We start from the raw sequence: 11,466 nt of genomic DNA on the forward strand, positions 1-11,466 counted from the left end.
GCAGCCCGCTCGGCTCCATCCCAGCAGTGGGGCCAGGGCCTCCCATGGGACACCCGCATTGGGATGAGCGTCAGCACCCCAAATCCTGGCTTTCCAGGAGGGTGCTAACCCAGGAGAGGCTGGGAACGGTCGCTGCAAGGAGCCAAGCCCACCCCTTTGCGCAAATGGGGAGTGCACCGGCCACCCATTTGCCCCTTGGACAACCCAGGGCTGCTCCCAGCCACCCCCAGAGCAGGGGGAGACCCCCCAAGCCCTGGGGCTGAGCAAGGAGAAAAGGAAACTGCATCTCACTGCCTTGGCAGCGCTGCCCTGCAGAGGCGTTTGGAAAAAGAAAAAAAGAAAAAAAAAAAAACCAAAAGAATAATTTTATTTTTTCAAACAAGATCTGTAGCAAAGTCACAGTGGCATTTCCATGCCCAGTCAGTAGTAAATACACCCACAAAAAAAAAAACCCAAACCCAGAAATAACTTAACTGGAGCTACAGTTCAGAGAAACAAACCAAGAGTGGCCGAGTGCAGGCGATGCTGCTGGACCCGGACCCATGCTCCAGCAGAGCCGGGAGCAGGGGCTCTCCCCGGCGACCTGCGCCACTGGGAAATGCTCCGGCACATCTGGATAAAGCTATGAAACATCTGGGTAAAGCTATGGCCACCCCACGTCCCACCCCATCACCCTCACGGCAGGCAGGAGGGCAGCCCCACGCCCCAGCACAGCTCCCCGCCTCAGCCCCAAAGGTTGAGGCAGCAGAGATGTGCCAGTGGCTGAAAAATGATGAAAAAAACCCAAAAACAAACAAAAAAAGGTGTAAAACACACTGCAGGCACTCCTACCCTCACCCTGCTCCTGCCCCGGGACCTGGGCTAAGAGGCACTTCACACCCCAAATTGCAGGGGGCTCGGGCAGGACGGGGCAAAGCTTAACCCCTCCTGCAGCCCCGCCAGCCCCCATCCAAGGGCTGGGTTGGGGTCAGGCCAGGCAGGGTGCACAGGGCCCCCACGCGCACCCCCAGCCACGGAGGGGACGTCCCCACGTCACCGCAAGTGCTGAAGGCAGTGGAAACACCTGGGCCAGGGCAGGGAGGAGCCGCAGCCTCTCCCCCAGCCATTCGGACCCCGACGTGGGGGGACTCGGCTCAGAGATGAGTGGCACCGCGGGCTGCCCGGCTGGACGAGGGGCTGCCGGATCCTTTCCGCCACTCCTGCGGTGCCTTCCTTGGGTGCGAGCCGGAGAGGTGGAGCAGGGGTGCCAGGGCAGCATCCCCACCAGCAGCTGCAGGTCTTCCAGCATGACAAGACCCCCAAGAAGCAGGGGCAAAGCCCACGATACCCTCTGGTGATCTCCAGCACAAGGACAGTCCTCCGCGGCAGCGGTCTTGGTGCCAGGATGTGGCGCAGAGGTGTAACACCAGCACGGCGAAGGCAGCACCCACGGGCACCCTGGTTTGGCTTCATTCAGGCTCACCCCGAGCAAGGCACAGAGCAGTCGAGCACCCCCAGCTCTGCTGAGCCCAGGGCAGCTCTCTGGGGTCTCCTCGGCACTGACGGCTTCTTGGGGACCCGCTCTCCTGGGATGAGGGGCAGGGAAGCCCCCCTTTTCCTTTCAGAGCTCCAGACCCCTTAAGGGGTGAGACAATATTCCAGCAAAGTCTTTAGGGTACCAGCTCCCTCCTGGCCTTCTCCCAAACCTGGGGCAGGAGGAGGAGGAGGGAGCAGAGCTGGTCAGGTCATGTAGCGGGTGACAGCTCTCAGGGCGTAGAGCAGAGCCGCCTGCATCCGAGCCTCCAGCAAGAGCAGGTTGATGTGCACCTACGCAGGGAGAGCGGGGTCAGGGCACGGGGGGCTCAGCACCCCCCCAGGCCCTGCCAGAGGGGAAGGGATGGGGCAGCACCTTCTCCGAGTGCTTGAAGCGTCTCCAGAACTGTGTATACATCCGCTTGGTCGTCTTCTCCGGGTAGCAAGCCACCGTCTTGATGTAGATCTTCAAGCTGCGCTCCAGGAGCTGGTTCACCTCCCCGTAGTCGTAGTCATCGTAGCTGGGGGAGAGAGGAGGGCACGTTACTCCAGGCACAACCCCTTGCCCATTCACGCACCCCGGGGTCTTTCCAGACCTAAGCTTTGCCCCCCAACAGCATCGCTTTGCCTTAGTCTAAGCAGCAGCAACAGTCTCACCAAGAGAGAGTCGCAGGTGCTCAGGCTGGACCCGCTCGCGGGCTCTGCCCAAGGTGGAGAACAGGCTCCGGCCGCGGTTTGGGGACCTACCGGATGCCGAAGACGCAGTGGACGTAGTTCCAGATGGCCCTGCGCAGCATGGATGTGTCCACGCCGCAGTGCATGGCGATGGTGTTGTACGTCAGGTTGTAGACGACCTGGAACTTCTCATCCAGGAGCTGCCCCACGTCGGGGTAGAGGCGGTTGATCAGCGAGTAGCCGTGGTCCTCCCAGGTGTAATCCTGCCGGAGAAAGGATGCTGGGGTGAGTGCTCAACAGGGGAACGGGGGGTTCCTTCAAAGCCAGGGACACAAGCTGGGGTCTCCCCCGCCATGCTGACCCCCACAACGATTAGCCACGCTGTCCACGACCCTGGGAACAGCCACGCTCCCCCCTTGCCAAGACAAGCAGGACCCAGCACCTGCCACCCCATCCCCTCCGGTTGGTGTGGGACCACAGGCACCCACCTGTGCACGGAAAGTGGGGGGTGCCTGCTCGCCCCTCCGCGTGAAGTCCTTGTAGCCAAACTCGGGGTCCTCCACGAAGCAGAGGACGTTGGACTGCAGGGAGTGATCCGCAAGATCTACAAAGCACCACCGCGGCGGCCGTGAGCGATGCAGCGTGACCCCGGACAGAGCCAGCCCTGCAGCTGGGGGCCTGATCCTGCTCCTCCCTGGGCAGACGCCGGCTCCTTTCGCCCTCCCCTGTGACCTCCCTGGCCCACAGCCAGCTGCACCCCGCGCCTCCTCACCCGAGGGAGCGACCAGCAAACTCTCTGTCTTCTCCAGCTCAAAGCGCGTCGCCATCTCCTCCTGCGTGACGCCCTCCTCCTCCAGCTGGCTTTCCTGCAGCAGCTTCATCCTCTCCATCAGCACCTCCACCTCCCGCATGGCGTCTTTGCCCTGGCGAAGCAGAGGGCAGAGTCAGCCCTGCCCCAGGTCGAGCAAGGTTGCAGAGGGGCTGCAAGCCCAGAGCGGCACAGAGCCACTCAGCCCTGCCGTCACTTGGAGCAGCCGCAGGGTTGCTCGAAAGAGAGTTTTGCTTCTGGGTTTGTCCTGCCCAGATCCCGGCTGCTCCCATGCCTCATCCCGGGGACTGGGAGGAGTGGGATGCTACTGCGCGGAGGATGCTACTGCGCGGAGGATGCTACTGCGCGGAGGATGCTACTGCGCGGCCCTAAAGCATCTGCTTGTTCCCAATAAAAGGCCTTGAGGCAATTCCCAGGGGAAGCACAATAAGGCAATCCAGCCCCCCACCATGCCCTCCCTTCCCACCCCACATCCCACCACTGCAAGGCAAAGCCCCCCCCGCCTTACCCCGGAGCCCCCCATGCTGTCATCAGAAGCAGGGCTGCTGTCGCTGTGGGGCGAGGGGGGCTGGCAGCCGTGGCACCCATCCTGGTCCTCCTCGGGGTTGATGCCGCAGCCGAAGACGAAGGAGGCGAGCGAGTGGTAGTGGGTGAGGAGCACCAGGGCCTGCACCAGCTCCGCCAGCGACCAGCTGTTCTCCCCGGTCTTCAGCAGAGCCTGCAAGGCACGTGGGGTTGGAGAGACCCCTGTACCCCCCACCACACCCCAGAGCCAGGGTAAGCCAAGGGTGGGGAGACAGGAGGGTGTTTGGGATGCGCCTCCCCCAAAAACCAGCTGCTGTCGGCAGGACAGACCCCAGCCACGGGGGACAAGCCACCCCTTCCCCATGCATCGGGAGCAGCACAGCCCCTGCCCTCCAGCTCAGAGACTCCCTCAGCCCTGAAAGGGTTAAACCTGGGGCGGCGGGGGCTTGTGCAAGCAGGGACGTGGCCCCTGGGGCCAAGCCCCCAAAACCAGAGTGTGTTTTGAGGGGTTGGTGGGGGATCCGCACCAGCAGCATCAGCTCTCACCTCGATGTGCTCCTTGGTGATGAGCCAGGGCCGGTGTGCCAGCAGTTTGTTGATCTCATTGAGGTTCCTGAGTTTTTGGGGAGCACAGTGCAGCCCCTGCAGCCACGCCGGGTTGCCCCCCACCTGCAGAAACTCCCCCATGTGCAAGCCCACCAGGTAGGAGCACTGGTGCCGGGCTGCTGCCTGTGGGGAGAGCCGGGCAGTCAGCCCCGGCACTGGCCAGGGGCCCCCCCAACCCTTGGGGAACCCTCCACAAGCCCTTGGAGAAGCCAAGGCAGGGAGCCACCCCCCCCCCGCAGCACCCTTGGAGGGTTTTCCCTAGGGATGAGAGTCCAGGCAGGGGTCTCTGCCCCTCCCCAAATCAATGCTGGGCCCCAGGGGCCCTGGAGGAGAGGGGTGCTGGGGTACCCTGGGTGGGCACCACAGGACAAGTCCCGAAGGGGCTTCCAAGCCTCTGGGACCACAGATCGGGGCGGGGGGAGGCATCTGAGGGGTCCCAAATACCTTCCTTCCTCCAGGCAAAAACCCAGCAGAGGCGCTGGGACCACACGTACCCCCCAAAGGACCCCCCACCCCAAGGGACCCCCCTCCTCACCATGATGGCGATGTAGTGGCGCTTGTGGTAGGGCAGGGGCCCGTCCATGCGCAGCAGGAGGTACTGGGTCTTCCAGAAGCTGCTGAGATACTGGGGGTGCAGCCCCATGACCATGGTGATGTTGTCCACCCTGCCCGCCGAGACGAAGGCCTCGATGAGGAGCTGGCGCTGGTTGCTCTCCGCACCTTCCTGCAGGATCTGCTGGGATGGGGAGAGGAGGGCGATGAAGGGCTGTGTGCTGCAGCCCCCCACTCCTCCCAACAGCCCCCCTAAGGTAGAGGGAGACCCCCCCGCCATCAAGCGTGGGTGGCCAGCAGGACCCAGGCATCCAGGAGCACCCATCCCACCGCATCAGATGCTCACCCCGCTGGAAGTGCCCAGCCTCCTCCTCCTCGCTGCCCAGTATGGACACTGCTGGGAGCCCCCGCTGCCCGTCTCCCCTCTCCCGGGGGGCAATGGGTGACGGGGGGTCTCCATGCCTGACCCTGCACAGCCCGGCCAGCTCAGCCTGCGGGTTGGGTTGTTTATTTGGGCACTGGTGCGCGGTGGGGAGGAGATGGGGTTTGCCCCCCAGCCTCTCCACCCCCACCGTGGTGACGAAACCACGGCGCTATCTCTGCCGAAGGAGGAACCATCTGGGACACCGACACCGGGTGCCAAGATAGGGCTGAGGGTGCCGGGGCGTGGGGAGCCCGGAGGATTTCAGGGCCCAGTTTTTGGCGGGGGAGGGCAGGATGGGGGCAGCCCTTGCAGCACAGGGGAAAGACAGCTGCATTTGGATGAGTGGGGAAACTGAGGCACGGGCAGGGACTTGGGGCAGGAAAACACCAGGGTGAAACAACACAACTGCTCCCCCCATCCTCCAAAAAGACACCCCATTCCCACAGGGATACCCGCGGGCTGGGTGACCCTTCCCCATCCCACCCCAGCCGGGCACTGGCTATTTGGGGGGGGTGGGAATCCTTCCTTAAGAGCCCCCCGTCCCCCCACCCAGGGCAGGGGGGGGGCAGAGGAGCAGCAAGGCACCCCCCCACCCAAGCCCATCCCCACCGCTCTCACCTCTCCCAGGGGGATGAAGGCGCTGGGACCCTTCCCCAGCTGCTGGGGGACCTTGACCCCTCTGTCCTAGGAAGGAAAAAGCAGCGGCTTTAGCCTGGCACGGGGGCAACCGGGAGCCGCCGAGCGCCCCGGGACGAGCAGCTGGTGACGGGACGAGCGCGGCAGCGCCGGAAGGGGTGACTCAGGCAGCCACCCCGCACGGCCCACGGGGACACGCGGCCATCGCCCCCGCACCCTTGCGTCAGGCCAGGCAGCGCCTGATGAAATCAGGCAGGGGTGTTGCTCTGCCGCCCCGGGAGGTGTGACACCCGGGACCGCGCCAGGACATCGCAGATGCCAGGAAAGCAGAGACGCCCCTCGCTCCCGGGTCTCGGTTCACCACGGGAAATCACGGGGGGAGACTGGAGCCTGGGGGTCCCGCGGGATGGGGGGGTCCCGGGAGCTGCACAGCTCCGGCCATGGCCCTGGCTGCAGCTGGGCGCTGCGGTTTGTGATCACCAGCATAAATATAGTGCCTGGGGCTCCCGCTAACCCCCCAGGCACTAAAATACTGATAAACATCACCAGTTTGGGGTTTTTTTTCCCCTCCCCAAATCCGTTAACGCAGTTAAGACAGAAACGAGCCACCGGGTTACAGGTTAGCTGCTGCTCTCTGCACTCCAGGCACGGGGTTCGGCTCCTTTCTGACCCCCCCATGCTCCATCTCCCTCCCCAGGGAAGAGCAAGCGTTTCCATGCTTTATTTTCTCCAAGCAGAGATTTTTCTCCTCTCTGCTGGCAACTGGGGGCCGACTGCACCCAACCAGGTGCACACGGGGGGCAGCGACAGGGATGCCGCAAGCAGGAGCCCCCGTCCGGAGCACAAGGGGACCAGGACCTCCCCAGCCCTCCCGTGCAGGGGTGGCTCGGTGCCCATGGGGACCCCCTGCCCCAGGCAGCCCTGGAGCCGAAACACAGGGATGCAGCACAGCCCAAATCCACCCCCGTCACACTTTTGCACCGCAGCATCCCACCAGCTTGCAAGTTTGCAGCAGCGCAGGGGAAATTTCTCTGCCTGCATCACAGCAGCACCCACAGGTGCCAACCGCAGACAGGGGAGGATGCGACGCCCAGCCCCGAGAGCTAAATTAATCCTCCCCCCAAAACACCTACAGAGAACCCAGAACCTCTTTTCGGAGGGTGGAAAAGGGTTCAAGTGCTCGCAGCCCTGGGAAGGAGGCGAGGGGGAAGGGGGCTGGTGCGGGGTCCCCTCACATACGGCGGGGACACGGCGCTTGCTCGGAACCAGGACGGAGACGGGGCAGCCGCAGCAGAAAGGGCATTCGGCAGACAAACGCCCGCAGCGTCGCTTCCTCCAACCCACGCTCCAGATACAGGCGCTGGTGGCAGCACCCGCTGCCCACCCTGGAAGAGGTGCTCAGGGCCCCCGCTCCGGGTGGGGAAGCGCCAGCCTCCTCTTGCCGTTCCCTGCAGAAAGCCCCCGGGTCCCTCTGCCAGCAGGAGCCCGGGTGGCACCGCGAGGCTGGGACCCGTCCCCAAACGCAGGCTGTGCACCGTCACCTCCACCAGGACTTTTGAACGGGAGCCCAGCACCAACCATGTGGGCAGGATGCGAGCCCAGGGTCTGGATCTGCCTGCCCAGGGAGCGGGCAGGGTCTCAGCCCCCGGGATGCTCACGACCACCCTGCTCCATCCCATGGCACACATCCCCCGTGCAAAGCCAGCCGGGAGCAATGGTGCCATGGAGAACCGGAGGCAGCAGCAGCCGTGCCCGTGCTGTCGGACACGGCAAAGCTCCCACAGCCCATCCAGAGGGAAGCCTCAGCTGGCGGAAATCCGTGCCCTGCTTTGCTCTGGGTGCAGGGAAAGATGCGGCAGGGAGACAGGCACAGGGCAGGCAGCGGCCACTGTCACCCCTGCTCGCGCTGCTGGGGACACAGAGGGAGCTGGGCACCCCGTCCCGGGCACCCCAAAGCCACGAGGCATGCCTGGCCCCCTGCTAGCCCCCAGGATCCAAAATAAAGGGCTCATCCCCAGCAGGAGAGCGGGGTGCTGCCCGCACGCTCTTCGCAACTGGAAGCGGGCGGCCTTGCTCCCACAGCACCCAGTTACTGGGTGAACCGACCGCAGCAGGAGCTGCGCTGGGGACCGTCTGCAAGGCTGCTGCTCCCGCGGGACCCACGGCTCTTGCTGTCGCTGCGGGGCAAAGGCACGACCCTCGCTGTATCGCACTCCTCCCTCCCGCGGCTCAGCCAGGCTCCCCCCACCCCATCAGCCACGCTGCACCAAGGCAATTCCCAGCGACCCCCTTCCTCCCGTCCCCACATCATCTCCCTCCACCCACGGCTGCCGAAGGTTCCCCGGGGTGGGCAGGGCACAGCCACCCCCGCACCTTCAGCTGGCATCAATGCAGAGAAAAGCAAGCATGGCACCCAGCGACATTTTCCAAAACCAAGGGGCCTCCCAAAACCAAGGGCACAAAGGGACACACACCTTCCCACCCATTAATGACAGGGAAGCTGGAAGGGCAGCTCTGCCCCCAAACCTGCTCTCCCCCCCTGCTCAGCATCCAGCATCACACCCAGCGCCATGCTCCCAGCCTCCCGCAACCGTGCAGAAGAGGCTGCGGGGAGGTGGCAGCGAGGGTCCCGCTGCCGGGATTCACCTGCGGGAGACGGGACATGTCACGGGGGGATGGCGGCCGCAGGAGGAGGGTGCCCGGACACACGCAGCTGGCGGTGCCGACGGCAGGACGGCACATCCGACTCAACAGCCGCGGAGCGACAGGCAGGGAGCTGCTTCTCCCAGGGGTCTTTTCCACAGTGTCCTGCAAAGGGATGAGCCCCGGGGCTGCCACCCGGCTTCACCAGGAGAGACACCCAAGAGCCGGAGCCAGGCACAGCGCAGGAGACGGCGGATGCCTTCTCCCGCCAGCTGCATCCCAACCGCTTCCGAGGCGGCGGGCACAGCCTGGCACCCTCTCCCGAGTGGGGACAGGGCATGGGATGGCACATGGGATGGCACGAGGCGACCACGCAGCAGCCGTCAGCGCGGCCACGCGCGCCCCACGTGTCGGGCGCCGGTGACCCACTGGTCACGGCGCGCCGCGGGCTCTTGCCAGCGTTGGGCTGCGGCCATCCCGGCAAAGCGAGCGGCGCCCGCATCCGCACGCTCCGAGTGTGCGGGATGCTCCTGCCCTGAGTCACCACGGAAGCGAGACCGGGGTGACAGCGGGAGCAGGCTCGTGTCGTCGCTGCTTCAGGTGCTGAGCTGGCTCCGCACTGACTCATGGTTTGGGGAGAAAGAGCTGCTTCGGCGCTCCGAGAGGCTCCCCAGGAGGGGATGGCAACGGAGAGACCCCAGCAGGCAAATCCACCGGACGCAGACGGCGGGGATTCTGACCCCGCGGCAGCAAGGAGCCGCGGAGCTCAGCCCAGGCTGCCCCACCGCTTTTTGGTGACAGCTCAGGGTGACCTTTGAAGGTGCATTTTAATCATCCCTACCGCAGAGGCTCGTTATGTTTTGCTGCATTAAGCAATCCTCAGGGGCACTGCAGTTAACTCTCGCCGTGCCGCCTCCCAGTAGCGCCCCACCTCCTGCTTCTGCCAACGGGGAAACTGAGGCACGGAGGCGACGCTCCCACCCGCACCAGCCACGCAACCTGCGCCCAGGCTCCAGCCAGCACAGGGCAGGCGGAGGGTCTCGACGAGGACGCGGGGGGAAGGAGTTAATCCCCTGGGAGCAGGAAGATGAGTGTGCCGAGCAGCGAGCCCCACCACCACACACACCCCCCAGCACTGGTGCCAGTGCTTCATCAGGTGTTGGAAAATCATTCCCAATAAGGCGAGGTTAAACAAACACCATCGCAGCCGCCCAGCAGAGCAGGTTTGCCCCTCGAAACCCTGCTCCTGCCAAAAACCAGGCAGGAGGCCGTCCCCGGGCCGTACCGGGGGGCGAGAGCAGCGCCGGGGCTCGGCCCCGCTGACGCACGGAGCCGACGCACGAGTGCAACCCCCTTGGCACAAGCCCCCCCCGGCCTGACCTGCTCCGGGAAAGCAAACCCAGCTGTCACCACGCTCCAGCAAGGAGGGCAAGGGGATCGCCCAAATCCCACCCTGCCTCGTCCTGAAAACCTGCAGAGGTTTCACGGCGAAGAGCGGGAGCTGCCACCGAACAGCCAGCCAGCCCTGCGGCGGCGCAAGCCCCGCTGCCACAGCACGCAGGAGCAAAACCGAGGCGCTTTCACGGCGGGCGTGAAGGTCCCAGCCCACGGAGTTTCAGCGGTAGCTGCCAGATGTCAGCGGCCAAGGTCGAAGGCATCCCCACCACCGCCGTCTTTCCGCCAGCCTGCTCCAAAGCACCAATTTCAGGGTTCGGCTCATGCCGGGACAAGCGCCGGAGGGGATTCCCCGGCAGCGCTGCTGTCTGGGGTCTTTCCCACCCACTGTCGTGGGGTTTCCAGCTTCCAGCCCGCGTCAGGAGTAACCGAGGCGGCAGGGCTATTCGGGGAGCCACTGGCTCCCCGCAAGCAAAACCCCGAGCTGCAGAGCAATGCCGCATCCCTGGGGAAACCTGAGGGAAGGCGAACGCAGGAGCAAGAGGAAAAACTGCAAACGGCTCTTTTGGAGGGGAAAATAAGTTTTACAAATAGAGGCAATTCCCAACTCTTTAGGAAAGCGCAGGTTGGGCGCTGAAGCTGCAGACCAGCCCGATTGCCAGGCAGGGAGGTGCTGCCGAGCCCCACGGGCACCCCAGGCCCCCAGCTTCGCGCACTGGGCTCCAAACGCAAAAGCCCTGGGTGACGCGAGACGTTTCCCAGGCTCCTGGGTTAACCGGGACATCAGAGAGACCCCGTGCCCGGCCCGGGAATGGCAGCACAATCCGGATGGAGACCCCCAGAGCCCCCCGCCAGCCCCGCAGCACCCACCCCGCTGGGCTCAGCCCCCCGCCAGCCCCTGCCTCAGTTTCCCCTCACCCCCCTGCCCACGCCTGCAGGCAGGGCCTCTGCCCGCCCCCCCCGCAGCTCCTGGGGGGTTCGGGAGACCCCGACCCCCCCCGTCCAACAGCCCCTGCCAGGACAGGGCCACCCCAGCCCCAGGAGCCCGGGGTGGGCTCCCAGCACCCCAGCCTGCTCCCGCACCCCAGCACCCTTATTTTTGGCTCGCTGCAAAGCAGATGAGCAAAAGGGGCTCTTTTTTGGTTTGGTTTTGTTTTTTTTTTTTTGGTTTTTTTGTTTTTTTGGGCAGCTCCTCCGCCCGGCCCGACATGTCCCTGCCTGCCCCCCCCCCCGCGGCCGGCCAAGGCGGGGGGCAGCGGTCCCGGGGCGGAGGGGGGCACCCCCGGGGGGGGGTGGCAGCACCCCGTCCCCCCCCGAGGCGGGGGCGATGCGGACCGGGGGCACCTCGGGAGGGGAGCAGCGAGCCGAGCCCTTACCTCGCCGCCCCGCCGGGCCCCGCAGCCCCGGTACTCCTCCAGCCCCCCGGGGCGGCACGGCGAGCCGGCCACCAGCATGGCAGAGCGCAAGGGGCTAAGCGGCGGCCATGGCCGCGGGACCCCCCGGGCGGGGCGGGGGTCCCCAGACACCCCCGGCCTCTGGAACGTTCCCCGGTTCCCCGAACCCGCCCCGCTTTCATAGAGCGGCGGCGGGCGGGAGGGGCGGGGAAGCCACGCCTCCTCCCCGGCTCGACCAATGGCAAGGGGGAGGCGTGACCAACGCGCAGGCGCCA

At 65.3% G+C, this 11,466-nt stretch overlaps 1 protein-coding gene across 1 annotated transcript; it reads right to left on the reverse strand.

Moving 5' to 3' along the window:
- Nucleotides 1-577: 577 nt before the first annotated feature.
- SESN2 (sestrin 2) lies at nt 578-11,251 on the reverse strand. Its single transcript, XM_075721793.1, has 10 exons — nt 11,174-11,251; nt 5,742-5,807; nt 4,683-4,880; nt 4,088-4,270; nt 3,525-3,734; nt 2,960-3,110; nt 2,676-2,791; nt 2,260-2,450; nt 1,889-2,033; nt 578-1,806 (listed from the first exon to the last, which is right to left on the reverse strand). The coding sequence occupies exons 1-10, from the start codon at nt 11,249-11,251 to the stop codon at nt 1,720-1,722; spliced, it is 1,425 nt and encodes a 474-aa protein (XP_075577908.1). The 3' UTR covers nt 578-1,719.
- Between the last annotated feature and the right edge of the window lie 215 nt (nt 11,252-11,466).

The sequence above is a fragment of the Pelecanus crispus genome, chromosome 16 (assembly GCF_030463565.1).
Source record: "Pelecanus crispus isolate bPelCri1 chromosome 16, bPelCri1.pri, whole genome shotgun sequence".
Taxonomy (NCBI): Eukaryota; Metazoa; Chordata; class Aves; order Pelecaniformes; family Pelecanidae; genus Pelecanus; species Pelecanus crispus.